The sequence below is a fragment of the Triturus cristatus genome, chromosome 2_2, assembly GCF_964204655.1.
Source record: "Triturus cristatus chromosome 2_2, aTriCri1.1, whole genome shotgun sequence".
Classification (NCBI taxonomy): Eukaryota; Metazoa; Chordata; class Amphibia; order Caudata; family Salamandridae; genus Triturus; species Triturus cristatus.
Genome location: NC_140582.1, coordinates 70719770 through 70747723, shown reverse-complemented (window position 1 = coordinate 70747723; position 27954 = coordinate 70719770). Strand labels below are relative to the sequence as shown.

Sequence of the window (27954 nt, the reverse complement as noted above, 5' to 3'; positions counted from 1 at the left end):
ATATACCACACTTCAGGCAGCAGGCAAGTCCCCTGTGGCCACCAGTAGACAAAGGTGTGTGTGGGCACTAGCACCTTTATCTACATGAAAAGAATGTACTGATTTTACTGAGTACAGACACAATAGAATGAAATGATTTAGACAGGTGTGGAGGTACAGAGGGAGCTCCTACACTCCTCACTTCCTGCACAGGCTTGCGTAACAGGCTGAACCTACTCGAAGTGAAACCTCACCAACAATGAGCCCCAAAAAGTCCAAAAGCATTCAAATGCTTATGACTGCACCGTTGAACTACAGGCATGGACAGACTTCCCCGTAATTTGCACTCTCTCTTTCTCCTCATGTACATTAACCTCTTCTACCAAATTATACAGTCGAGACGTTAAAATGGTGACCACAAATATGTGGCATAAACTTGCCAAATCCCTAAGCATTATAATAATAATCAATAAAGCTTTATTATCGGTTAAAAACCAAAAAAGCAGTAACACATGGAGAAAAAAAAAATACAGCATTTCCAGGCTACCATCAAATAAATTCATATGTAGATAAAATACAAATAAAAAATTAAGAATCTGATTAAAAGAGCCGAATAGCCCTATGCACTACAAGCATGGGTTGTAGAAAAGAGATCAGTCCATAAAAGAAAAATAGTAGGCCTAAAAAGACAGAGATACAGCGGGTACATGCAATTTGATTTTAGCACTGCGAGCATTCCAGATGGCCCATAGGAATCTCGAAGTCGCAAAAACAATTACAAAAGTAGTGTCATATTTAAGTAATCTATACACCTCCCTGTAGTCTCTAAGGCCCAGCAATTTGCAAAGAGGAATAATCCACTTGACTCTGCTCCTAGCGTAGAGCGGACAGAAGAGCAGAACATGCAGATCTGTTTCTACGTACCTTTCACAACCAACACAAAGACTAGAGGCCACAAGGGAGGCTGACCAATTGGATGTCGCTGCCCGAAAAGGGAGTGTCCCATGTCTCAATTGGATGTAAAGCTTCTTAGCCAAGGGAGGTTGGATGTCATCTAGACATTTCTCAAAATGATAATAGTCCTTGGCCTCCAGGAACCTATTGGTCAGCATGCCCAGGGAGGATTTAGTGATCACAAGTTCCAAACGATGATTGTTAAGTGTGACAGCCCACTCTCTTCTAGAGAGGGAGTGGCATGACCGCTCTGGGGCGTCCCAAATATCTACCCTTCCCAGAGGCTGGCATGTGTTTTTAATATGCTTGAGCCAGGGAATTTTCCCAGCCCCCTTTAAAGAAAGTAGGTCCCTTAGATCGTCTCTGTAGCTTAGCAGCTCTGGTGTAGACCAGAGCCGTCTCCAGTATAACAAAGGGCGATTCGAAATGACCCCCTGAATGGGGGGTAAACCCAAGTCAAGGCGTAGGGGAAGCAGGGGTGTACTCTGTGGTAAGCTCAATAAGCGTCTGATAAAGGTATTCTCGGTGCTTGTCAGGGAAGTGGGAGACAGGTGACCCCATAGCTCCACCCCATAAAGCGCCCCTCCTCTAGCCTGGGTCTTATATATTTCTAGGGGCGGGCCAACTAACTTGAATGGGGACCCAGTGTGCACTTTAAGAATGCCACCACTAGATTGTGCCAACTTCATGTTTGCTTTGGCTACCTGGGGCCCCCACCCCATCCGATCACTCAGAGTAACACCCAAATAATCAAAAGTAGAGACCCTTTCCAACGCCACTCCGTCCAAATGTGGATGCGAGCAGCTGGAGATTTTGGCATTGAAGGCCATAAATTTAGTTTTAGCCAAATTGATCTCCAGGTTCATCGACTTGCAAAAGAGGCAAAAAGCCTCCAATGTTCGATGTAAACCCATGGACGTTTTTGATAGAAGTAGGGTGTCATCAGCGAACATCAGGGCTGGGATCTTCCGGTCAGCCAGACTAGGGGAGTCCAGGTCCCAAGCTCCCAAAAGATGGTCAATTAGTCCGTTAATGAACAGGGAGAAAAGAGTAGGGGCCAGCATACACCCCTGCCTCACACCCCGTTCAACCGGGAAAGGGGCCGAGAGCTCCCCGCTGCGTCCATACCTTACCCTCGCAAAGGTACCTTGGTGTAATCGTTTAAAGAGATTACATAGATATGTAGGAGCCCCCAACTCCTTCAAAATAGCCCTGAGCTTATCCCTTTGCACCAAGTCGAAAGCAGATTTGAGATCCACAAAAATTAGATACAAACTGCCGTCCCCCAATGCTTCCGTTTTCCAAAAGACCAACTGAAGTCTGAACAGTTGGTCAATGGTGGAGACCTTACTACGAAACCCTGCTTGAAGGGGGGTCAGGATTTGATGATCATCCATCCAACTTTGTAGCCTTGTTAATAGAATGCGAGAAAACAATTTCTGCAAAACATCAATAAGGCGGTAATTAGCCGGATCAAGAGGAGAGGCTTTTTTATGAATAGGAATGATCTCAGCCCCCAACCAAGTTCCAGGGATTTCCATGCCGTTTAAAATTGCATTGAAAAATAGCCAAATATAAGGGACCCAGACTTTCTGCTCGAACAAAAATAGGTCACCAGGAATTCTGTCCAACCCGGGTGCTTTCCCAGGGGCCAGATTTTTAAGTGCCATTTTGATTTCATAGATAGAGAAAGAGAGGAGCTCGGATGTTAAAGGGAGCGAACTCCCATATTGGGAGCCTGGGTGCACCACCAAGTCTTTCGTGAGAGAATACAAGGGCTTGAAATGAGCTAGCCAGACCTCTTCGCTCAGGTTCAGTGAGAAAGCTGGTGGTCCCTCCAGCGAGCCTGTTCGCACCAAATTCCTAAACCCAGTGAAATCATGCCTGTCCAAGGCATCTTTTATGTTTGCCCATCTTTGTTCTTCCCACTCAAGCTTAGCTGACACTATTAAAGCTTTGTAGGCGGTTCTAGGCTCTCTCACATTCGAGACGGGACCGGTTTTGACCAGTCCAACCAATTCTCTTTTCGCCTGTCTACAGGCTTTGTTAAACCAATGGCCCTCTTTATTTAGTGGTGGTCTATTAGTTGCTGGAACATAAAAGTATTCTGCGAGTTTGCTTATTAGACTGGAATGAATACGATCCAAATCCTGAAAGAAGGGTGGATCGTAGTTCCCAGTAGGGAGATCAAAAGCCTCCCCAAGTTTGGAAACTACACAGGAGTAGAGCTCGGCCACCATACCAGGATTGGACACAAACTTAGCCCATCTAATACGTCTGCCGCCTGCCACTGAGACCAGGTTCGTAGCAACAGAGATCTCCGACTCCTCCCTACCATGGGAATGGCCCAGCTTGTGTTTTAATTCCAGAGAGAGGAGATTATGGTCACTATCAACCCTCTGGATGACACGGAAGGCCCTTATTTGGGCTCAGAGTTCTACGTGGACTAATATATAGTCAATAATAGAGCTCTTCCGAACTCGATTAAATGTAAAATTCCCTGGGACATCGGGAGGGATTCTGCCATTGCAGGCCCTAAGAGCGTGGGCTGCCAGGAGCTAATTTAACTGCAATGCTATTGGCGTTAGGCCCCTGACTGGATACGCCTGGCACTCCTGGATCTGCCAGATAGTATCCTCGTCCTGAGTGACTGAGGGAAGCCCTGCCAGGGGTTCAAAGTGGCAATTAAAATCAGCCCCTATAATTCTGTGGGAAGTTGGTAAAGACCCTGATAGAAGCTCATCAAGGGCTTCTAACATGGATAGCCCCAGGTCTATGGGAGGGCGGCGTAAATATAGATTGGCAACCAGCATTGAAGAGCCATCCATAAAATTAAGAATGGCAGTAAGGAGGTCTGGGGAGTGGGAATCAACGACTTTCACCAAGCATCCAAGAGACAAGGATACCCAAATGCACAAGCCCCCCGACGGTCTGCCTCTGGGACCCTGGACTGCTGGTAAATAAAAAGTTGCAAAGCCCACCCTATTGGAAGGGGTACAGCATCCAGGTTTCTTGGAACAGGCATAGGTCATATTGACCCACCAGTTCCCCCCAGTCAGGGTCAGCTACTTTTCGAGTCAAGCCTGCAACATTCCAGGAGCCCACTAAAGGGCCTGAAGAAGCCAGAGCTTGGGGGCTGGGGGGGAAGAGAGATGGGCGAGGGCTCTATAGAATGGACTGAGAAAGCCAGAGCTTGGGGGCTAGGGGGAACAGAGATAGGCGAGGGCACTATAGAATGGACAGAAGAAGGTCCCCCCCAGAGTCCAGCTAGAAGTTAGTGTTACATTAATAGTTGGAAGAGATGCTGATACTGATTCCCCACCTGCCTCAAGATCTGCTACTACCAAAGCCTCTGAAACATCCACGATGCCCCCCAAAACTAAAGGGGTGGGTGAATTGAGCCTGGAAGGTTGTAGAAGTCAATCTGCACAACCTAAACAGGAATAGCGATTAGCTAGAGAAACACGGAAGTCACCCACCCTAGAGTGGATATTTGATCTTGGCCTCCCAGATGTAGTATCCCTGATCTAGAAGTAACCCAGGGGTAATGGTATAATCTCGCCCTTATCACCTGAGTCACCCCAGTCGAGGATGTGCTTGACCACTCCAGGGTCCCTGAAGTTGACAATCACACATTCCCCTCCTATGTCTTTCACTCTGGTACCCACCCAGGTCACTCTTCTAACTGTGAGAATTTCGCCCTGGCATGTTTTTGTTAGTGGCCTATAGCGATTTAACCAATGGATTGTTTTATTCTTTAATTCAGTGTGTGATTCGCTGCGGTCACCCAGCAGCGGAGGGATACCAGTTAGTACCACCACATATGGAGATGCCTCAGGGGGCAACTGAGGAAAAAGAGCTGATCGACAAGCACCAACATTTAGAGGATTGGTGTGCGACCCTAAGGGCTCCCGGCCCCCTCCCCTCTGCAAGTTGCTGTTAAGTTTGCAGGAAGGGGGGGGGGCGGGATAAGGGGAGCGACATTGTCCGAAGTTGCCCCAGAACCAGTGTCAAGTCCAAGATTTAGAGTATTGGAGGTACCGGCCGGGATATGCACTGGTAACAGGCTCGACTGATTAATAGTGCTTGGCCCTTGTTTGGAACTAGAATCAGGTGCCTGGTGAACGAGGTTGTCAGCCACCGAAGGATGATAATCGTTCCTGAATGGCGGTGGCAAACAATCTCCCCCCTTGCACTTGGTGTTAATCAAGGAAACAATTTTGTCAAGTCTGCTTAGTAAAGTTTTAAACTGCGAATTGACAATCTGTTCAATTTGAGCTTGTAGGTCAATCAAAAGGTGGGAGACGCAAATTGGGGGGACCAGAGTTGTGAGGGGGGCACCTAAGTTGCTCTGAACAGTGGCCAGGGGAAGAGGAATAGCCTTAGTTGGATTTCTTTTTACTTTAGATTTCTTTTTTCTAGGGCAGGGCTTAGGGGCCTTTATAACCACTTTATTTGCTTTAGAGCTAGATTCACTAGTTGGGAAGGCGCAAGCAGCCACAATTTGTGCAGGAGAAACTTGACCTATCTGGGCACACGGAAGCGCTGCATGGGAGGGGGCTACCATCGAGTCGGATGAAATACATGTAACTAGAGAGTCATTGCCAGGTAACACATCTAATGGAATAACAGGAGTGATGGAAAGACGTCTTTCGGTATTCTTGATGGCTGTGGCCACTACCCGTATGGTTTTTTGCAGCATTTTATCTATGGCTGTTAAACTTGGTAGGTGCGTAACTGGGGCTGGGTTCTGTCTAGTGCATGGTCGAGAAGTAGAGGGATATGATTTACCCATTAAAAAAGTTAAAAATACAAAAGGCAAGTAGGGAATAGGGAACAGTCTAGTAGTCCCGGAGATTGCAGATATTAACCCAAGCTCAAAGTTCAATCAACTCGATGCATTTCTCCGTGCCCTAACATGCCATAAAGTGTCTTAAAATAATAATGGAATGGACAAAACAATACCAATACAGGGTCCCAGTACAGGAGCAGGAACGTCAGGGAGGTGCGCCCGGCCCGGACTCCTTCGGCCTGTGACGGCCTAGGACAGTCCCGCCCTTGTCCCGGGCTTCGCCCAGGCCCGCCCGCGCGCGAGCGTTCCGCGCTGCGGGAGTGCTAGCGGCTCTTTAAAGCCCCCCGGCGCTTGGATGACGCTTTCAGCATGCCCCGCCCAGAGCCTGCTGGGAGATGAAGTCTGCGGAAGGCCGTTGCCCGATGGCCGAGATTCGCGCTGGCCGTTCCCTTCACGGCGTGAGTTGAGAGAGCAGGAGTGGACCGGGCCGTTCCCCTCACGGCTGGTAAGTAATGAAGTGAGCGTAAGCATTATAAAACATTCTGCTCCATTTTGTAGATTTTCTCCACCTGAAATACACATTTTTGCTGAAAGATTGGATGGCTGTGTACTTTGTAATTAATTTATAAAACAACTGCTTGCACTCCAGGCTCTGAGTGGCTTGCCTTTACTATGCAGTCTTTGCTGATGTCAGGGGCTTTTCAAACTTGAGTTGTTCAGAAGGCATATGTCAACTTCTGGAAAGCTTTCTGAGGTCTGAATCATAACCCTGGGTTGCTTCTTACACATTACCTCGAATTCTGGGTCATGAGTGGTTCGATAGCCCTTCACAAGACACACACAGAACCCTGTGACTGTTGAGGAGTGGAGCAAATGAGGAGGACTTACTGGGTACTGCTGCATCACAGTGGTTGTGCTTTTCCTACTTCTAATACAGAGTAAAGTTGGAGACCATGTCTTGAAGGAGACTGGCTCCTGCTCGTGGTGAGAACAACTGAAAGATGGTGAGGGTGGATAAGTATCTGTCTTGCAATCCATAAGCAAGAGGTATTGTGAGGAGGAGATGGGAACTGGAGAAAGACATTGTGGGGCAGGGGAGATGGATTGGAAGGGAGTGGGTGGATGAGCTACAGGGAAAAGTGCAGAGGCAAAGTAAGGGAGAATGAGAGAATGAGGAAGGTGGAGGAGAATGACGGGGCAGAGACTGAGATAAAGAGTGACAGGGAAGAAAGATCAGAGGGGAATGGAGAAGATAGAAATAGGAGAGATGGAAGACTAGAGGAGAGAAGAAAGTAGGAAGGCAAATGATGCAAAGCTGAGGATGCAGGTTTTGTGTAGGGTAAGATAGGTGAGCAAAGACGGAATAAAAGGAGAAATGAAAATGGAAGGTTAAAGCAGGGGCGGTAGGAAAGAGGTTGAAATATTTAGCACAACTAGGACAAAAGGGTAAGAAATGAAGGTAGGATTTGGAGGGTGGCTAGGCAATTCGATGTAAAAGGAGGAGTAGAGAAGAGGGTGGAGAATGGAGAGGTGAGCTGAGACGATGGGAGTGAAAAGGTCTGCTTGGAGGCAGGGTGTGGTTGCCTTGCGGGAGATAACACGGAGACAGCGACCAGTCCAAATGGCCTTTGTGATTGCAGAGTGTAGTGCAATTTTCCTTCTTATGACCCCTATGGGTGACCTCTTCCTATTTCCTGCTAGGAATAACACCCCTCTCCCTTCAATGTTGGTATGTTCCAAAATAGAGTATTTGCTGTGCAAAAAGCATTCTATATTATATCTAATACCTATGAGACAAAAGTGATAACACATGAAGAGTATACTTATTTCAAATAAAGAGGTATATTAAAACAGCATTAAAACAATTCCTTCAATACAACGGAAAAAATAAACATCATAAAAAGTTTCTTTCAATAATAAACCATAAAATGGAAATCTATGTACTGATGTTATGAAGATCATAACAAATACATATGAAAGGCAAATAAAATAAAAGAGACAACTAGCAATAAAGGACAATAAATGCTGTCTGTCCTTTAATCCTACTCATATTTGTTCTTATAGCTATCGGGAAGGGCAACTTCTATACATGGATACTGTATGGAACAGGTGGTGCAGTTTCAATTATGGTAGATGCATCTAATAGAGTAGTGTCTCCATCTGAATGCGAATCCCTAGAAAGGTCAGTTGTGCAGCCATGCTGTCTGCTATTAGCCCATCCTGGTCTCTGTGAGGGGGCTTCCGGGTCTCACCCTCATAGAGAGTGAGTTGTGGAAGATTCTTTTCCCCCTGAGGGTTTAGGTTAGATGTGCTAAAGCAAATACAGACTGCATGGCCTCAGGACTGTTATCTGTCTCTGAACCGGGTATCCTTGACCTGCCAATGACAGTGGGCAGCTCCCACCCTACCTCCTCTCTGAGACAGGAGATAAACTGTAGACCAAGTAAAATATGGTATACAGCCTGTGCTTCACCAAAGAGCAGATGATGCTCCTATGTGTTTCTATGCACTAAGAGGAACCTGCCACTGGAGTCAATAAATAATACCACTCAGTGCAATGTAAAAGCAAGCGCATATGAATTTACCCAGCGAAATTAGGGCTTGATGAATTTCTTTCATCACATTCTTGTAAAACTCCTTCTGCCACCTGTGTAAAAGCTTCCATTCCTCTTCAGTGAAAAATGCAGCAACATCACGGAATTTAACTTGTGCCTAGAACAACAGATCATGTTAAAATTCAGTCACTTCCCGCAGCTATAAACATAAATGAGATTACATGGATTAGTAACGTGGCATTTACTCCCATCTCGTCCCTCTTCTCTTAATGCATAGCAAGCACAATACTGTTAAGTGCCCTCCAGAAGGAATTCAATCAAATGAGCTTCTTAATAGTTACATATCACAGATTGGTTATCAGTACAGCAACAGTTTCCAATAGCTTACAACTGGAAGGAAAATATACATCCACTCACACAACATTTTACAGCCTGACAGCTTTCATTATCACTAACATCACTCAGACAAAAAAATAAAGCTCACAGAAAATCTGTCACTAGAGCACCCTGTGCTTAGGAGTAGGGAGAGTAGAAAAATCATGTAACAACTGAAATGCAGCCTTAAAAAGTGGCCACCTCCCTGATTTCTGGGTCTGTATTCAACATGCTGACATTTTGCATGGGTGACTGCTGGATTGTGGGATAGCTCTGATCTCCGAATGAGTTTCCACATGTCAATATGTAATGATAGTCAGAATGAAGCAGACATGTGCAAACTGGGGTTTCCTAACCGGTGGTCCTCTTTTACGCACTTAGGAAGAGAGGGGATGGTAAGAAAAACTCACAATTAAAGGGCCGGCATGATCAACTTTTTTAAGTACGCTGGGCGTGTTGACACTAGTAATTTGTCTAAAAGAATATATGACTCCCATTCCTCTGTGTACTTGTCATGAACACATCTGAGCCACCCTCCGAGTACATGCGGTCACCTCTTTCAAATGACTTGGGCGGTCATGCTCTATGGGCTGGTCAAAAGTGAGGAAACATATTTGGGAGCGGAGAGAAAGAGACAAAGAGCAAGGGGTCATACCTCTAATGTTGAAGTCATCTCTTACCCTCCTTTCGTCAGCTATAGTCACTTTAAATGCTATGCCAAACTATGTGGGACCAGTGCAAACAGGCAGGAAAGAACCCACTTCATCATCATGAACACCATCAGTAAGAGAACAAAGAAGGAAGTCTGGCAGGAGAAGGGCCGAGTGCTCTCCAAAGGGCACTGCTTCAATAATTCAGTTGTGATGAAAGAAACACCAGTCAAAATCTAGCATTCATTAGTTTTTATTTTTTCCCTTTCATCTGTATCTAATTGTATTCACTTTTTTACACACCCATTCCATTCACAGTAGATAATTTGTTAATCATTGCTTCACCATTGTATTGACTTTTAGGATGACATGATCACACTCCCACTGGCCTTGTTGTTCTGCCATAAGGCGATTTGACATACTGTTCACCACTAGCCCACGACTTCAGTCTTTCATGCCATTATAAAAGTTTTCCAAGTTGAGAAATACATTCTTGACCACCTGCTTTGGGCAAGAGACTATTTACCATAAGTAAAGGCATCCTCAATCCTGGGCGTTAGGGCGCACTGATCAGAACATAGGTCCCCGCCTCTAATGCAAGCACACAACATACATACCTCCATACACATCATGGAATACGGTAGATGGAAACCCAATAACATGACAAAACTGTAGAAACAACTAAGTACAATATCTTATTCATATATAGGAAAAGAGTAACATTACTTTAAAAAAGCAGTGCATCTGCTTAAAATACATCATTCACCTAATGTAATCAGTATAGTTAATTGGTTTCTGGGACAAGCAAATTATGTACATACAACAAGACCGTAAGCAATACAAGTTATTGTTTTTCTTTAGTATGTCGACCATTACCAATCACGTGCCTGCGTGTATCCTTGTGGAGTGTACAAACACACACCATATACATTTTTAAATACCAGTTAGCTACAAGTTGTAAATGAAGCTTAGCATCTTATTATTAGATATGAAAGATAGAGTTTGAAACATATTACCATAATTAGCTAGGCAATGCAGAAGGCACATTTTACACTAGAGGGGGGGTTGATTTGCATCATCTTACTGTTTCTGCCCCTTGGCTAACTTTTCCAAAGACATTTTCCAGGTGCTCTCAGAGCTCAAGAGCATGTGACATTGTCGTTATTTTTATCTCTGAAGGGGTATATGCATCATATTGCTCTGCCCTATGAATCGCCGTCTGTCGGGATCTGTGCGGGTCCTTCCTCATGTATTGTTACTTAATTTTGAACATGCTAAACAGAACACAGATTTGTATTCCTATTGTGCCTGCTCTGGTTGGTGATGCCACATTTCCAGTAAGCAAGTGATGAGGAATGAAGGAAAGACATTCTGTGTAATAAATCTTTAACAGAAGTAAAATAAATATGTAGTTGTGGACCTACCCATACCCGATTTGCAAATCTTTTGGAAAGTTCAGTAAGACGTGTCTCCCCTAATAATCACTTATCCTTCAAATGACATATGATCTCCAGTGAATTTAAGAAGCAAAATAGTTCAATGAGAGTATTAAGTATATATTAATTAAACCGCTTCTAAGAAATTGGGATGGATTACTGACTAGTGGCCGCATACGAACACCACAGATAATATGCATTTAACTCAAGGAGTGTTGTTCACTCCCATTACAACTTGTGCAGTTCCTAATGGTCCATAATACCATTTATCTACAAATTACTTGGGTCTCTTCAAAATGATCAACAGTAGCATAAAATACATTTTAGTGATTAATGATTATTTCTCAAAGAGGGTGGTCCTGAGGCTTGTGCTCCAGATTATGAGAGATGTGTTTTACAGAGAAGGGTTGCTAGTATCTGTAACCATAGATAAGGGTGTGTAGTTTCCATTTATATAGATACAAGAATTTCTGAATAAAAGTGGAGTTATTTAAAAAAGAACACGGCTGTATTTACTACAGCATAACAGTTTATGGGTGTGATTTTACAGGGTGGGATGTAAAGTGGTTCAAACAGCTCTAGTCAGTGGAAAGAAGGCCAAGGACCATCTGGTGGAATTGCTGTGGGTTTATCCTACAAACTAGTACCAGTTGCTTATTATTTGGAATTAATAAAAAACACATACCTAATGCTAAAATTATTCTCAGCTGGTTGAGGAAATCTGATGAGAGAAATGAATGAAAATAGGAAAACAGCTAAAACTATGCTTAGAAGACAGCTGAAAACTAAGACACAATCAAGAAACCATCTGCAAGGAACTCCTTAGGGTGGGACAGTAAACTTACCATTCAAACTCTCCACCAACTCCCAGCAGAGGCCAGAATCAAATGTAAGGTCTTATGTAGCATACATTTTTTGAAGTACCACGACAGGTACCACTGCTTCCACTGGTACTTCCACTTTTCACCAATATGTTTTGCACCAAGCCCACTAGGGGGGAAGAGTGCTCAGACCTCCCTCACAAACATACCTCTTCATTGGCTGTGTTGTGCATGTTGGCACTTAAATCTGGTTAGTAATTACAGGCCTCCATGCTAGCAACCACTATTGAGCAATCCTTATTGCATCAGCATTGAGTCAAGCAGTGAATTGACCCCAATGGATGTCAATCGAAGATGGACTAAACATGGCTGTGCCCGCATGCTGAAAGAGAGGACAAGGCAGAGGGACCTGTAGAAGTCTGACGCACATTCTAGTATGTCATTTAAAAGAGTTATTCTGTGGGTTTCATATTTACTGTGCTTTATTCTCCCTGTGCTCGCTGACTAGAGTCCAAACTAGGCTGAGTTTTGATACACTTAATGTCAGTGTTTACTCAAGTCTGATCCTACTGACTAGTTTGGCACGTCAGAAAATACTAGCAAAAGGCTGGGTTATTTGGATTATGAGCCCCCCTTCCCAAGTACAGCTGGTATGATGGGGAGGATGGGGAGTGGAGACTCATTCCAGGATAGCATGGATACGTTGTGTGTGGCATTATTCCTACACGGCTTTCAGAGCGGGCACATTTACCTCATCTACAGTAAAGGTTAGTATAGGCTATACATGACCTTCAGTGTTCTCTTAGATACTCTTACAGGATCATTATCTATTTTCTGAATGTTGATTGTGCAAGGTTGGCTACTGTGAACAATGGATAGGGTGGGTTGTTTTTAGATATCATTTGTTATTAATGGATGGTCCTTCGCTACCGGGTTCACACAAGTAGAGAATGGCACAACTTTTATAACTCGCTTTTGAAATATCTACCACACTTATTGATATAACCTTGCCTTTAGTTAATCATTGCAAAATAGGGCACAATCTGAATTTCAATCAAGTGGGACCATGGATCTGAAAACGATGTGCAAGCTATTGGAGGGAAGTGATTTAAGATGGCTATGAAGATGGCACTGCTCCTACACTGCTAGAGTCTCAATGGTCAGCACTTTGATCACCTTCTAACAAAGCCACGTGTCATGCCAAAAGATCAAGGCAATGTCTCTAAAGAACATGAAGCAGTCATGCAAGAGTAAAACTACCACCTTGGTAAAGCAGCAAATACTATATTGAACATTTTGAGTTCTATTGCAGACAGAAAATAGAAGGGTAAATGTAGAATGATACTGAGGTATCTAACAGTCATGTACAGCTTCAAAAGTATCCCTAACAAACACTGGGAAACACAAAACAACCTACTACAGAGTACGCTTTGAAATACAGAGGTATACTTTTTAGTCAAACCCAAAAAATGGTGGAAGGCACTATATAATATATGTCCTCTTAAGTAGGCTTGCCAACAACGAAATTTTGATGTGTTGAGATGATTGTTAAAACAAAGCAAGGGTGACAGCAGCCAAACTACTAACCCCCCCCCCCCCCCCCCATGAAAACCAGCAGCTTATGCAGGTGGAGTCTGGAGTGGATGAGTTATATAGAAGAGAAAGGCTTCAGAATTTCACACAGAGAAACTGGGCATCTTAAAAGAGGTGGCCCCCAAGGTTATTAGAGCAATATCCCAATTAGGGAAAGAAATGGAAACTTTGTGCCACTACCATCATAGATTGCAGTGATTAATAAGAATGTTTGGCCTCTTTAGTAATTACAAAGAAATCATCCATCTACCTTGACCATGTAGCCTAAAGAACTGCCATCCGAAGGCTCACGTATGAAATCGTGACAACATTAATTAAGTAAATAAATTCCTTAAATTCATATTTCTCTTCCACCCATTACACTTGATGATGCTAATGAAGTTGAATGAAGGCCATTTGGCTTCAACTAGATTTCAGAGAGCAACGACCAGAGTTGTTTGTGGAGGAGGGGAATGGAGTTGCTTTCCTTATCATCACATATTTGAGGCCAAAAATTGAAGACTAGAACATGTGCTCAAGATTATGTGTCAGAAAGGGATAATGGTCAAAGTAAGTAAATGTAAGATGTGGGTAAACTCTAGGTGTTACATGGGCCATCTAATCAGAAGATGACGTTGAGTCAAAGTCAGGTTCGGTGGAAGCAGATGAATGTGTTTCTTCACAAGCAGAAAAAAAACTGAAGACTGAAGTCTTTCAATCACTTGAGTTCTTTCCAAATGAATGTCAGCAAAAAAACATTCTAATCAGCTTCTTAATAAAGAATGTCTTGTTTGAGTGACAAATAAACATTTAAAAAATAATGACACAACATTTGCAAACTGACATCTTATGGGTGTTTGTGTTCGATATTTCTATAAGTTTTATAAGTATGCCTTATCATGATCCCTCACATAAGTGTATGTGAACTAAAAAGGAACATTGTAATCGCCACTGAAGGCACCGTGCATGCCCTAGAAGAGTGGTAAAGTCTCTCTGTACATGGGCAGGCGAGTACAAAAGCCTTCATATAGTGTTCTCTGCATGAATTTGAGCACAATGAACTCCTTGCTAGAAAATAAGTTTGCAGAAAGCTCACAGGCTTGCAAACTTTTTTTTCCAGGACATTTTGTGGTATTGTTTACACATTAATAATGTAGAACAAACTTCTAAAAAGCCTGATGTCCAGTTGAATCACTGTTCACACCACTCGCTGCCCGACTAGGTGAGCATGTGTACCAGGTCCAAGCGGCGTGCCGGTTCACTGCCTGTCACACATTTCATTGTCAAATCAAGTAGAGAAGGTGGAGGAAGAGATCAGTCATGTGGACACCAGCCCTTGTCTAAGTAGCATGCCCAAAGAAACGTAGGTAGTGGAAACCAATAATAATCTAGAGTGCTTATCAAAAGAAGATCACATGAGTAATCGCTGAACAGAAAAAAGACAGCAGGCAGGGATCTGTTAGCATAACAGCAACGGTACCAAAACCCGCAAAGAAGCAGCTAATCGTAATGCAAATCAATAAAATGCATGCATGACAGCAAAATACTATTTACACAGACCACATTACAAAGCCACGCCCTTCCAACCACGCACAGCCCAAGCCGTAGATCGCTACCAGACTCCTGAAACTGCTTTGGCACTTGTCAGGGGCATGAAGCACTTTATTAATGCAACCATCACACTGTAGGGACACTAGGTGATGAACAGAAAAGCATTAGTAGATGTTTATGTATCAAGACTTGGAGGCTGTGGATGAGGGATGTACTTCTCATGACAAGTCACTTCACATCTCACAGTAAATTCACAATCCCAGAGGATTAAATGGGCCGAACACTGGGACAGGGAACATAAAATGTTGTAGTACTACCAGTCCTTTACGTCGAATGGCCAGAAGAGCACAATGTCTGGTTTGGATCAAAATACCTTTGAAAGGGGCTGAGGGGGTGCCCCACTGGTTTCAGGAAGGTCACACAGGGCCTGAAAGAAAATACAGCACAAACGAAGTGGCTAGCTACATCCCCTCTACCCTCACCTGTGACAACTGGGCGTGTTCCCTACCCATCACTGTATCCTGCATACAGCTTTCTCAAGAGAAGTGCAGCCCTTGCAATGGCTGCAGTTCATCTTGAGCAAGTTTACACTCCCTGCTAGCATTATGGGTTGCCTACCCTTATCAAAGATTCTGGGACAATGCAAGAATTATTGGGGTAATTATATATATATATATTTATTCTTTATTTCGGCCAATTTGGCCATAACAGATATACAAAAGAAGCACATATGAACATATAAAACCATCAGAGAAAATAATCAGGAAACACATCAGATAAAAGACCATACAATTAAAATTAGAACTTAAAATTAGGTGGGAGCCTGCGACTTTAAAATACGGGTGCGAATATGCCAGACATTAGTAAGAAATTTGGCTAGTGCAAACACAATTGGACCTGAAACGTCAGTTTTTAAAATTCTATACACCGGGAGGTACTCCCTAGAACCAAGGTTTCTAATGAGTGGTAGGAGCCAATATTTCCTGGCGGCCTTGTAAGTTGGACAAAACAAGACCACGTGCAGATCGCTTTCCTCTGCTCCCACACATGCCGGACAAAGCTTAGTAGATGGCAGTGTTGACCAGGAGCAGGTGTAAGTTCGCAGAGGCAATGTGCCATACCTCCATTGGAGAAATAGCTTCCTGGCCAACACAGGAGACATAGCGTCCAGAACCCTCTCCAGCCGGTATGAGTCCTTGCTTTGCGCGAATACAAATGTTAATGACCCCTCATCCTTGCAGTCTAGGGCCATAGATAATTTCTGCTCGTGGTAAGCATTAACCAAAGCTCTTCGTGGGATCCTTAGTGAGGCGTTAGCTGGATCCGACCACAGGTCGGGGAGCCCCAATCCCGTACAGGACTTTTTTATATATTTTATCCACGGGATCTGTAGAGCCTTAGGGTGGGTTAGAAACTCCCTCAGTTCCGCCCTATAAGAAGAAAGTTCTTCGCTGCTCCATAGCCTTCGCCAGAAGACTATGGGTCTGAGACCTAGTTCATCTGCTATTGGTCTCAGCCCCAGGTCCATCCTCAGGGGGAGGAGCGGGGTACTGGACGGGAGTGCTACTATCTGTCTAATGAAGTTGTTCTCAGTAATAGACAAGCTGCAGGAAGCTGTGTGACCCCACATTTCCGCCCCGTACATCAGAGCTCCTCTTGCCTGAGCCTTATATATCTGAATAAGCGGCCCCAGCGGTCGATATGTCGAGCTTTTCATCAACCGGACGATGCCGCCAGTGGCCTGCACTAATTTAAGATTAGCCCTAGTCTGGTGAGTTCCCCACGACATGGTTTCATTCAACGTTACACCTAGATATTCAAAGGTGGAGACTCTCTCTAAACGTGATGCTCCCAGTAAAGGGTTCGGGCGTGATCTTGGGGTTGGGTTCAGGACCATAAACTTGGTTTTGGTAGAATTGATTTCTAACCCCCTATCTGTGCAGAAAGCCACAAAAGAATCAAGGATCCTCTGTATCCCCATAGGGGTTTTGGACAGCAGCAGGGTGTCATCGGCAAACATGATTGCAGGCACCCTGCTGCCATTCAATTTTGGGGCATCAGTGTATTCAGTTCCATTGAGATGGGCGATTACCCCGTTGACGAAGAGGCAGAACAGGGTCGGTGCCAATACACAGCCCTGTCTAACCCCCCCTGTCAACGGGGAATCTGTCCGTTAGTTCCCCAAGTTTCCCGCACCTGACCCGGGCATAGTTATTATGGTGCAATCTCTTTAAAATTATCAGGATGTCTGGGGGGACCCCCATCTCAGCCAGAACACTCCAGAGTTTTCCTCTGGGCACGAGGTCAAAGGCAGCCCTCAGATCCACAAATATGGTGTATAAGCTACCCCCTTCCAATATTGCTGCCCTCCAGTAGATAACGTTCAGACGAAAAACCTGATCCACTGTGGAAACTCCCTTTCTAAATCCCGCCTGGTACGGACTGAGGGCGCCTGTTTCCTCCACCCAGTCCTGAAGCCGATTCAGCAGTATCCTGCCAAACAGCTTCTGTGACACGTCAATTAAACTGATTGGTCTGTAGTTGGCTGGGAGCAGGGGCGAGCCCTTTTTAAATATAGGAACCACCTCTGCCCCCAGCCAAGTACTCGGGATTTCCATGCCACGCAAAACTCCATTAAACACAGCAGCCAGATAGGGGGCCCAGACACCGGGCTCCTGCTTGAACAGGTCCCCGGGCAGGCCATCCAGTCCTGGCGCCTTTCCGCCTTTGAGTCCCAATAATGCTACCTTCACCTCGCCCACTGTTATCAAATCCCCGCCATACTCTGCCAGTCCAGTACCGATGTCAATCTTAGTTACTCCCAGCTCAGAACTGTAGAGAGACTGGAAGTGTGCCTGCCACACCCCTGCTGCAATATTTGGCTCTATTGCCGAAAGGAGGTTCCCCGACCCCCCGTTTACTACTCTCCAAAACATTTGGTGGTCTCTAGCTGCGAGGGAAGTGGTGAGCTCCTCCCACTGCTTCTCCTCCCATTCGGTTTTAGCATGGGTAACCAGTTTTTTATAAGCCCGTCTATTTTCTCGCAGCTTCTCTCTGCCTGTACCCTCCTTGATGCTTCTAAGGAGTTCTCCCTTTGCCTTCCTGCAGGCTGCATTATACCATAGGGACTTGTGTTGCTGGGTCCTCCTCTGATTCTGAACCCTGCTAAAAAGCTCAGAGGCCGCTCCCTTTATAAGGTCCTCATGAGCCTGATATAATTTCTCATGGTGGTCTATATTGCCCACGTCATTGGCTAGCTCTCCCACTTTTCCAAAATAGGGATTAAACCTGCGTAGAGCTTCGAAAGTTTCACTTGGCTCGAAGCTAGTTTATCCCACCTGATTCTTCTCCTGTTATTATCTAATAGTAGTTCAGGTTTGAACTCCTCCATAGTTGTTGTGGAGGTCTTTAGCCCAGGATGGCTAAGATCGAGTTCAAGGGCGTTATGGTCACTATCCAATCTCTCCACAACCCTAAAGTCCAAGATAGAAGACCAGTTCACTATCTGCACAAGGGCATAATCCAAGCGGGACTCTCTTCCCACTCTGTTGTACGTGGTTTTGCTTGGTACATCAGACTTAATACATCCATTGCAGGCTCTAATTCCATACTTTAAGGTAAGGGCAGTAATCTGAAATGCCACAGGCGTCCATACCTTTGGGGAAGGTGCTACAACAGAGGGTACTGACCACCTGGACTCTTCTTCCATGGGGAATCCCTCTACGAGGCCGACCAGCGGCTCGAAATGGGAATTTAAATCCCCTCCCACTATATAAGGAATGTCTCTTGGCATTTCCGCTAAGTATACTGAAAGCTCCTCTATAGTGGGAGATTCACGCGAAGCTCCCACTGGCCTGGAGTAAATATTTATCAGGGCAAGTTTCGGTAGGTTTGGCCAGGCTAATAAAACCACTAGGATATCATCTGATGGCACCGGTAAGCGTGAAGCCTGGCATCCTAAGTGGGATGCCACCCAAGTTGTAAGTCCACCAGAGGGGCGGCCCTTACCCTCCCACCTAGCCGGGATGGAAAATGACTCGTAACCTTGATGGTTGTAATCTTCCCTTGCCCAAGTCTCTTGGAGCATACAAACATCCCCGGACTCGATGTAAGTTATCCAGTCTTGGGTGCCCAGTTTGCTGGCTAGGCCAGCCACATTCCACCAAATTAGTCTCATGTGCGCTGGAGAAGCCACAGAACAGATTGCAGAGGTGGAAGAGCCAGCGCCAGAGCCAGAAACTACGCCAATTGCTCTAACAGGGTCATTTTCAGCGGTGGGTTCAGCCGGATCAGGAAGTTTACTGGGACCGTTACCCAAGGTCACAGGATTTGAGTCCGGGTTTGGGGGCAGTCAGTCCACACCATCCAAACCGTTCAGGCAGTTAAAACGATTGTGGTCCAAAAAGGGAGTCTCCGGAGGTCGATAAACTGGACGTGGAGCATATCCCCTATGTCTAGATCTTCGTTCCACCCTTGACCAGTTACCTTGTGACAAATCATGGTGCATGCGAATGGGAGGGAAAAAGAAGGAAACTGGCAAAGTCTGTATGGTAGAATCCAGTGATCTATTTGACCCAGCACAAATGTGTAATACTGTTCCAGGGTCTCGAAAAGACACAATGATACAGTCCCCTGCTATTGATTTCCCCGACTTCCCCAACCAAGGTACCCTTCTTACCATAATGATCTCATTGTTGAGGTGGACTGGGAGAGGTCTGTTCCAATTCAACCATTTAATGGTTTTCCTCTTGAGTGAGTGAAAGTTCTCATTTTCACCCAGTTCTAAAGAAGGAACACCAGCCAAAACCACCATGAGGCTGTTAGCCTCTGGTGGTAGGTCTGGTCCCCGTGGTCTAGGGGCAGGCTTACCAGGGAATAGAGGGGCAGTACCAGCATTAGGTAAGACCCGAGGGTTTGAGCCAGTATCTGTACGTTGGAAAGCTGGGCCATCTGTCTGTGGTGGTAGGATGTTAGGAATGCTAGAAGGAATTGGAACTGAGATAGCCATAAGTGGCTGTAAAAGAGGAGCGGCAGTGGAGCCCAGAGGAGGCCCCGTGTGGATCGGTGCGTTTTGAATATTGGGGAAGGTTCCTATTGGTAGGTTGGACTTGGTGGTTCTACTCTGTTTGTTGTCCGAGGTTTTCAGGGTGGTTAAGGTTGCCTCCAGAATGGTCAGCCTGAGTTCTATTTTCTGCAAGCTCTTGCTAATGGGCAACAGGAGTGATCTAATTAGGGATTCAATGCTCCCCAAAGAGATGCCAGGAAGTAATGTGTTAAGTGGGCTCTTCCCTTTGTCGCTGGTAGACGCAGTGGTAATAGTGTTAGTACCCTTAAGGGGAGTAGCCTTGTGCACATTAGCTAATGGCCTATCCAACATAGGTACGGACTTAAGTGACTTTCCAAAATCAGAGTGGGGAGTCTTGGTCTTCCCCTGACCACCCCTCAACTTCCTTCTGCGCTTATTTGGTGGTGGGTCATGCACCTCTGCCACCACAGTTTGCTTTGGCTTGTTAGTCCTGGTTTTAGCTCTGGTGTGCGTTTGGGTGAGTAAATCAACTACCGTACTACTGGCAACTAGTAGTGGAGTGGTGGCCGTAGTTTGTTTAGGAAGTGGGCCAGGAATGGAAGAACTATCCCGTAGTAATAGGGGAACATCTTCTTGGAATAAAAGATCCTGGCTAGCATTAAGGGAACCTTCCTCTTGAGAGATAGGATAGGGAGTTATATCACTGAGGGGCCTATTTTTCAGGTGTTCAATCGAGCGACGTCGCTCTGCCCTGCGCGTCTCCAGAGAATTTTCGTTACCCCCGTCACCCTTTACCGATTTAAAATAATTGTCCAGAGTCCCGGTGTTGCCTCCCCCCTCCTTCGCTGGTGTTCCACCTAGGGCCGATGATGGCATACCCAGAACCTATTTCGCAAACCAAATAGAATCAAGGAAATGCAGGTGAAAGAGAGTGGGCCCAGCCCAGCCTCCTGCGGCCCCTGACGGCCACAGACGGTCCCGCCCTTGTCCCGGGCTTATCCCCGGGCGCTCCCGCGCGCTCCCGCAACGCGGAAGTAGCTGTTTAAATTTGTAGGGGGAGGGTTAAGCTGTAAGTGGGACGGGGCTTGCAGGGAGAGCGGCCAGGTGGCAGGAGGCGCGGGTTAACAGGACTGCTGGGAGACGTAGTCCTGTCCCGCCGCTCGCAGCCCTGCACTCGTCCAGTCCCTCACTGAAACAATCCGCAGGTTTTGCACAAACGGCTCTCACGCCGCAGCGGGACCCGCGAAGCGGGTTCCGCAAGGAGTGGTAGAGGGTCCAAAGAAAACGCCAGCAGCAAACAGCAAGTCCACAGGTATCCCGGGACAGTGGAGCTCAGAAGGGCTTTTTCAGGCTGTGAGTGGGGCGGGGCTTGCAGGGAGAGCGGCCAGGTGGCAGGAGGCGCGGGTTAACAGGACTGCTGGGAGACGTAGTCCTGTCCCGCCGCTCGCAGCCCTGCACTCGTCCAGTCCCTCACTGAAACAATCCGCAGGTTTTGCACAAACGGCTCTCACGCCGCAGCGGGACCCGCGAAGCGGGTTCCGCAAGGAGTGGTAGAGGGTCCAAAGAAAACGCCAGCAGCAAACAGCAAGTCCACAGGTATCCCGGGGCAGTGGAGCTCAGAAGGGCTTTTTCAGGCTGTGAGTGGGGCGGGGCTTGCAGGGAGAGCGGCCAGGTGGCAGGAGGCGCGGGTTAACAGGACTGCTGGGAGACGTAGTCCTGTCCCGCCGCTCGCAGCCCTGCACTCGTCCAGTCCCTCACTGAAACAATCCGCAGGTTTTGCACAAACGGCTCTCACGCCGCAGCGGGACCCGCGAAGCGGGTTCCGCAAGAAGTGGTAGAGGGTCCAAAGAAAACGCCAGCAGCAAACAGCAAGTCCACAGGTATCCCGGGGCAGTGGAGCTCAGAAGGGCTTTTTCAGGCTGTGAGTGGGGCGGGGCTTGCAGGGAGAGCGGCCAGGTGGCAGGAGGCGCGGGTTAACAGGACCGCTGGGAGACGTAGTCCTGTCCCGCCGCTCGCAGCCCTGCACTCGTCCAGTCCCTCACTGAAACAATCCGCAGGTTTTGCACAAACGGCTCTCACGCCGCAGCGGGACCCGCGAAGCGGGTTCCGCAAGGAGTGGTAGAGGGTCCAAAGAAAACGCCAGCAGCAAACAGCAAGTCCACAGGTATCCCGGGGCAGTGGAGCTCAGAAGGGCTTTTTCAGGCTGTGAGTGGGGCGGGGCTTGCAGGGAGAGCGGCCAGGTGGCAGGAGGCGCGGGTTAACAGGACTGCTGGGAGACGTAGTCCTGTCCCGCCGCTCGCAGCCCTGCACTCGTCCAGTCCCTCACTGAAACAATCCGCAGGTTTTGCACAAACGGCTCTCACGCCACAGCGGGACCCGCGAAGCGGGTTCCGCAAGGAGTGGTAGAGGGTCCAAAGAAAACGCCAGCAGCAAACAGCAAGTCCACAGGTATCCCGGGGCAGTGGAGCTCAGAAGGGCTTTTTCAGGCTGTGAGTGGGGCGGGGCTTGCAGGGAGAGCGGCCAGGTGGCAGGAGGCGCGGGTTAACAGGACCGCTGGGAGACGTAGTCCTGTCCCGCCGCTCGCAGCGCTGCACTCGTCCAGTCCCTCACTGAAACAATTCGCAGGTTTTGCACAAACGGCTCTCACGCCGCAGCGGGACCCGCGAAGCGGGTTCCGCAAGGAGTGGTAGAGGGTCCAAAGAAAACGCCAGCAGCAAACAGCAAGTCCACAGGTATTCCGGGGCAGTGAAGCTCAGAAGGGCTTTTTCAGGCTGTGAGTGGGGCGGGGCTTGCAGGGAGAGCGGCCAGGTGGCAGGAGGCGCGGGTTAACAGGACTGCTGGGAGACGTAGTCCTGTCCCGCCGCTCGCAGCCCTGCACTCGTCCAGTCCCTCACTGAAACAATCCGCAGGTTTTGCACAAACGGCTCTCACGCCGCAGCGGGACCCGGGAAGCGGGTTCCGCAAGGAGTGGTAGAGGGTCCAAAGAAAACGCCAGCAGCAAACAGCAAGTCCACAGGTATCCCAGGCAGTGGAGCTCAGAAGGGCTTTTTCAGGCTGTGAGTGGGGCGGGGCTTGCAGGGAGAGCGGCCAGGTGGCAGGAGGCGCGGGTTAACAGGACTGCTGGGAGACGTAGTCCTGTCCCGCCGCTCGCAGCCCTGCACTCGTCCAGTCCCTCACTGAAACAATCCGCAGGTTTTGCACAAACGGCTCTCACGCCGCAGCGGGACCCGCGAAGCGGGTTCCGCAAGGAGTGGTAGAGGGTCCAAAGAAAACGCCAGCAGCAAACAGCAAGTCCACAGGGGTAATTGGTTATCGTGAGAAGATGAAGCTCAAGCTAAAACTGCAGAGTAAAGGCGGGTCCAGGGGCAGGGTTCAACTGATGGTCTTCTTTAGGAGTCAGGCACAGAGTATGCATGAGAAAGAGAGTCTCCTGTTGCTCTGATGATACGGTAATTCAGACTGTTTAGTGGGTCGGGCACCTCCCCTAAATAACCTCAAAGAGGATCAGCAGCAGCGGCCTCTGCATTCAGATATAGTGGGAGGCAATGGCCACATCCTTGGAAGAAGCAACAGGGGTTCCACTGGAATTGATGCCAAAGCTGGTAATCCTGGGGATGTGAGACCCAACGTATCAAACAAGATACCAAAAACTACTGATAAATATGGGATGTATGGTGGCAAAACGTGATATAGCGCGAGGGTATAGTATAGGGCACAGTAATTGGGAAACAAGATTGGATTTTGTAAGGTGAAGGAAAAAGAATTCTATAAAGCAAGAGGGTGTATGAAAGAATTTGAGAAAATATGGGGAGGGTGGAAGGGAACTGAGGGATGAGTGTGGTGGAATAGGTAGTGGGGGCTTGAAAATGACCGCTCCAGGCATCCTTGATTTCAGAACGGGAGGCGATGCACATTGCTGATGGGCATTTGCGGGCAAATCATGCATCCGGAACAGAGGGAAATATAGCGGGGATTGTATCTAATACTGTAGACCGAGCACATAAAGGATGTCATATTACGTATGTTTATTGCTGGTTGCTAGAGAATTTAAAACAAATAAAAATGTAATTGGAAAAAACAGAAAGATCAGTTGCTCCGCCCCTGCCATGGGTGCTGCTGCCACCCAGTCGGACCTGAGAACCATCGCCGTGAGGCAGAAATAGTCTTTAGCTTCCTCTTTTAATGTTTCCTTTTAGATAAAGCCCCAGGACTACTTCACCTGAGACAGTTCGGAATAACACAAGAGCTCATGATGCCCTTTAATGAACAAGTGTCTTTCAATAGGCTGACCGGGTGCTCTTCCCTCCCTTTGGTCTGCTTGTCCCTTTTTTCCTCAAATACTCCTGTGTTTGTGGCCCTTGTGCTTCTCCAATTGCAGACTACTAACAACAGCAAGACTGTGCGGTCACTTCACCTGCAGACCTTCCAAAAAGATGGATTTCATTTCATTAGCAAATTTTGACATTTTGCTTAGCTTTTAAACCTTACATGAATACAACTCCTCCTCTTTTATATAGATGTAGCATCGACTAGATAACCAGTTCATTGTGCATTAGTTCAGTGTTATTTGTATGTGAGCTTTTAAACGTACATTGTGACAATCCAATAGTAAGTCTTGACTGTGTGGTCTTGTCACACCTTGAAACACAAAACCTAAGAAGTGGGCACCTGGGATTTTAGTAAGCTTACAAAAGTACCTAGTACCAGAGGATTTGGAATCAACAGACAGTACTTGTCACAACAACTGCCCACATACCCTAGAGGTCTCTAGGACCTTCAGACATGGCTTGACAGTTGTTTGCCAAAATGCTTGTACAAATCAAAACGATGTTTGCATGTCATGTTAAAATACATGTCAAGCGAAAGTATTTTCACTCATTTTTTGTAGCCGTAAAAGTATGAGTGGGTTACTCAACACAACAGAAATGAAGTTCTTCAAAATTCCTTCCAAATATTTACTCTAGGAATATCTTTATGCAGCCAGCAAAACATGAGATCAGAAGTAAGCCCAGTATCTATCTGAAATGGAATTTCACTTATCCCCAAATTATGTTTATATGGAGAAGTCAAGGCGTTGATAAAAAAGTGTCCTGTGGATGTGTTCACAGTGCTCATCTCAGTGTGTATGCATTCACTGACGACACTCAAAATACTATCATGTCAACCTAAGATGGTGTTGAGACCAATTTTTTAAACTATCATAGAGAATCAATCAGCAGATGTAGCATTGAACATACATTCATTTTTTATGGAATCGCTCCAAAGCTACAATGAAAGTGCTAAACTAATTTCCTCTCCCATTCTCAAGTACTTAATAACTAGGGAGACCTTAGCAGCCACGAGATGTTAACGTCTGATTGAACTGATAACTACTTTAACCAATGTTTGGAAGATTGCATTTATTTTCTAATGGTGAAAACTGAAGAAAAAAATTGCATATGGCAGAATCAGTCCTTTGGTTTATTATTGCTTTGTGTTGATGGAACACATTTTCACAGCTGATTTTTGGATGCTCAACTGTTTACACTTTTGTCATTTTCTTTGTCCTACTTTTTTGTGGAATATCGAATGCTGATTATACAGTACTTGAATGTCTGTAAACTAACAAGGGTTTGTAATCGAATGAAGCAGAGCTCAATTGAAAAGTTCATCTTTGAAGGAGGGCCACTGAATGTGGCCCAAGTTCCAGCACCTCGACAAACAAAGTTGTCAGTCAGACTCTCAAAAGACTCTCTGACCCACAGGTAGACAATGTTTGCCGACAAGAGTTTTGTTCCAGTGTAATGTTTTAGTATTTCTTTTGATAATTTTTGCGATGTTTTTGTTGTGCACAGACCAGGTGGAGCAGGTGTCTTACTCTTAGCCCTGACTATGAGTAGGTCATCATCTAAAGCATGAGCTGATAGCATAACCACATAACTAAGTGGTGAAGGTGACAGTGCACGTAATAGGTCAACTGAATATGGTGCATTAGAAAAGTGTACTGCAACCGAAGCATGACTACACAGCAAATCTACACTGAAGGGCGCAACTAGATGTTAAAATATGAGCTATAGAGCTCACCAAAGTGTGCACTTATGCTATTTAACAGACCAACAGATTCTGAATTTCTTATCCTTCTTTATCCGAAAGTAACCAAACTACGTTCTCCTTGGTAAATGAAACTTTATTTTAACTTGACTGGTTTCCAAAGGTGCCTCCAGGACGTTGCAGCGATGTAAAGATAAGGCATTTGTATTCAAATTAAAACATATTACATTGCTACCAAGGTTTGAAGTGCGGCTGGTCCTGCCGGGTCCGGCCACTGGCACTTCAAAAAACAGGAGCAGTAGCCGAAAGACCTATTTTGACGACCTCCAATCATAATAAAAATTTGACAGACACCTACAAACCAAGGATACGTGACCAGTGGAAAGCACGCTACAATCAAATATGTATGCAATGCACTGCCGAGGCTGTAACACGACGAGATGGGGCTACGTGTAAAAGTCTTTCTTAAAAAAAGACGTGCAATTGTCAAATTTAGGATAGTTTTTTCTGTTTTTCGGCAGTCGTCTGGAAGGGATTTTATTTGCTTATTTTGTGTTGCATAAATATCTTCAACGACTCACTAGCCATCGCCTGCCCCGTTGTTTCAAGAGTACAGTGGGCAGCGCTTGTCACGTCGTTTCTGAAGTTATGTTAAAGCTTTTTCACACATCAATCACACTTACCTCGTCTGAATCTTGGCCGTTCATTTCTCTCTTGCTCACTGGAATTTTCAAGACGAATTTCAGAGCGTCCCTGAAACCGGATAACGGATAAGGAGGAGCACTCACCCAGTACCAACACGGAGAGCGTAAAAAACTAGGCAAGACAGACAAACTCGAAAAACTCCGCCTTGATAGTTATCCGAAAAGTAACGGGCTCTTACACCTGCCAGCTCCGATCTTTTGTGCATCTCCTGCATCTCATTCAGTCTGGAATTAACCGGGCACTTTCGGAGCAGAGATGATGCTCTTGAGCGCATGCTCAGTGTAACACTTTCAACCTGAGCATGCGTAGTCAAATATGGCGCATCATTGCACTTCTCGGTGAGAAGTTTGGTGTTCGCGTTTATTTTAGCGACAGCACACAATAGTTACCGCTGGTTAGCCTTATCTCCGGAGGTAACGCCTGGATAGAGTCGTACTGTCTCTCCGCTTCCCTGCATAAGTTAACTTAGAGGCGATGCAAGGTTTCTGAAACTTCGAGCCGGGCCCGTTACTTAGGGTGGCCGGGTTTTCCGAACAAAAACTGGGACAGCCATTGAGATAAAAAACTATGTTGATACTGCACTGACTGACCAGTGCCAACATTTAGCCCTATTTCTAGTTCAATTACTTTTCCGATATATATGTACTGCGGCCAAGGAAGTCTTTAATTGTCATGCCACAGAAACAAACACCTCTGAGCCATGAAAATCAAAGACTTCCTCAGCCATGCTGCAGTGTGTTTGTTGTAAGGGGAGCTTTGCGATTCTGGACTCAGGTGATGGGCTTGGCAGGGGTGGATTCACCCCCCATAATCATGGTGTGCTGCCTGAAGTCACAGCAGGAGAGTCTTTTAAACAAAACTCTGTCCATGTTGTCATGAAATGGCCGGTGTGAACGTGAACCTACTGAGCACAGTGATAAATGTGAGGGCTCACTCGACCCTCTCTCAAACCCAGGAAATGTATCTGTTTTTGTAACAAATGCCGGAACCCGGTGCAGTCATCGAAAAACCCGGACTATCTGGGCAAATCCTGGACCTCTGGCCACCCTACCCCATTGTACCCCATAATGTCCAGGGCCCGCCAATCGTGTTCTTGTGTACATGGTGTCCAGAAAGTTTGAGAGTATTGTGTGGTCAATTCCCCGAGCCTCCCCGCTCCCGTCAGGTGACTCCGCCAAACCCACCCAGCCCTGCATATGCCACTTATCTGTCCCTCAAATGTTCAGGGTCTCTTCATGGGGGGATGTCTCCCTGGACAGCGTCTCCAGCACCGACTGTCTTTCTTGCACCATCGTCGTTGGGTCAGGTCTCATCGCCCGCTCTGTGCTTCGACTTCCGGTGACCTTTTGCCAACGATCTCGGGGGGTCTTGATCTGTCGGCTCTCCACCTCCTCTTGATGTGGGTTCTCGATGCCCTGCACCCGGCAAGTGTCCTGCATTGATCGGAGTTGGTGCAATTTGCCCTGCCACTTAAAAAGTTGCTGAAATGGATATCCCCAAGAGTATGG

The 27954-nt window shown here is 46.4% G+C and overlaps 1 protein-coding gene across 1 annotated transcript in view; it reads right to left on the bottom strand.

Annotated features, from left to right (window-relative positions):
• LOC146861869 (uncharacterized) overlaps positions 1-26684 on the bottom strand; it is a 71651-nt gene extending 44967 nt beyond the window's left edge. Inside the window, exons 1-2 of the mRNA XM_085641039.1 lie at positions 26425-26684; positions 8311-8437 (exon numbers count right to left, since the gene is read on the bottom strand). Of these exons, the coding sequence (XP_085497165.1) occupies positions 8311-8437; positions 26425-26448 (151 nt within the window). The 5' untranslated portion in view covers positions 26449-26684. The remainder of the gene's footprint in view (positions 1-8310; positions 8438-26424) is intronic.
• Positions 26685-27954: the final 1270 nt, after the last annotated feature.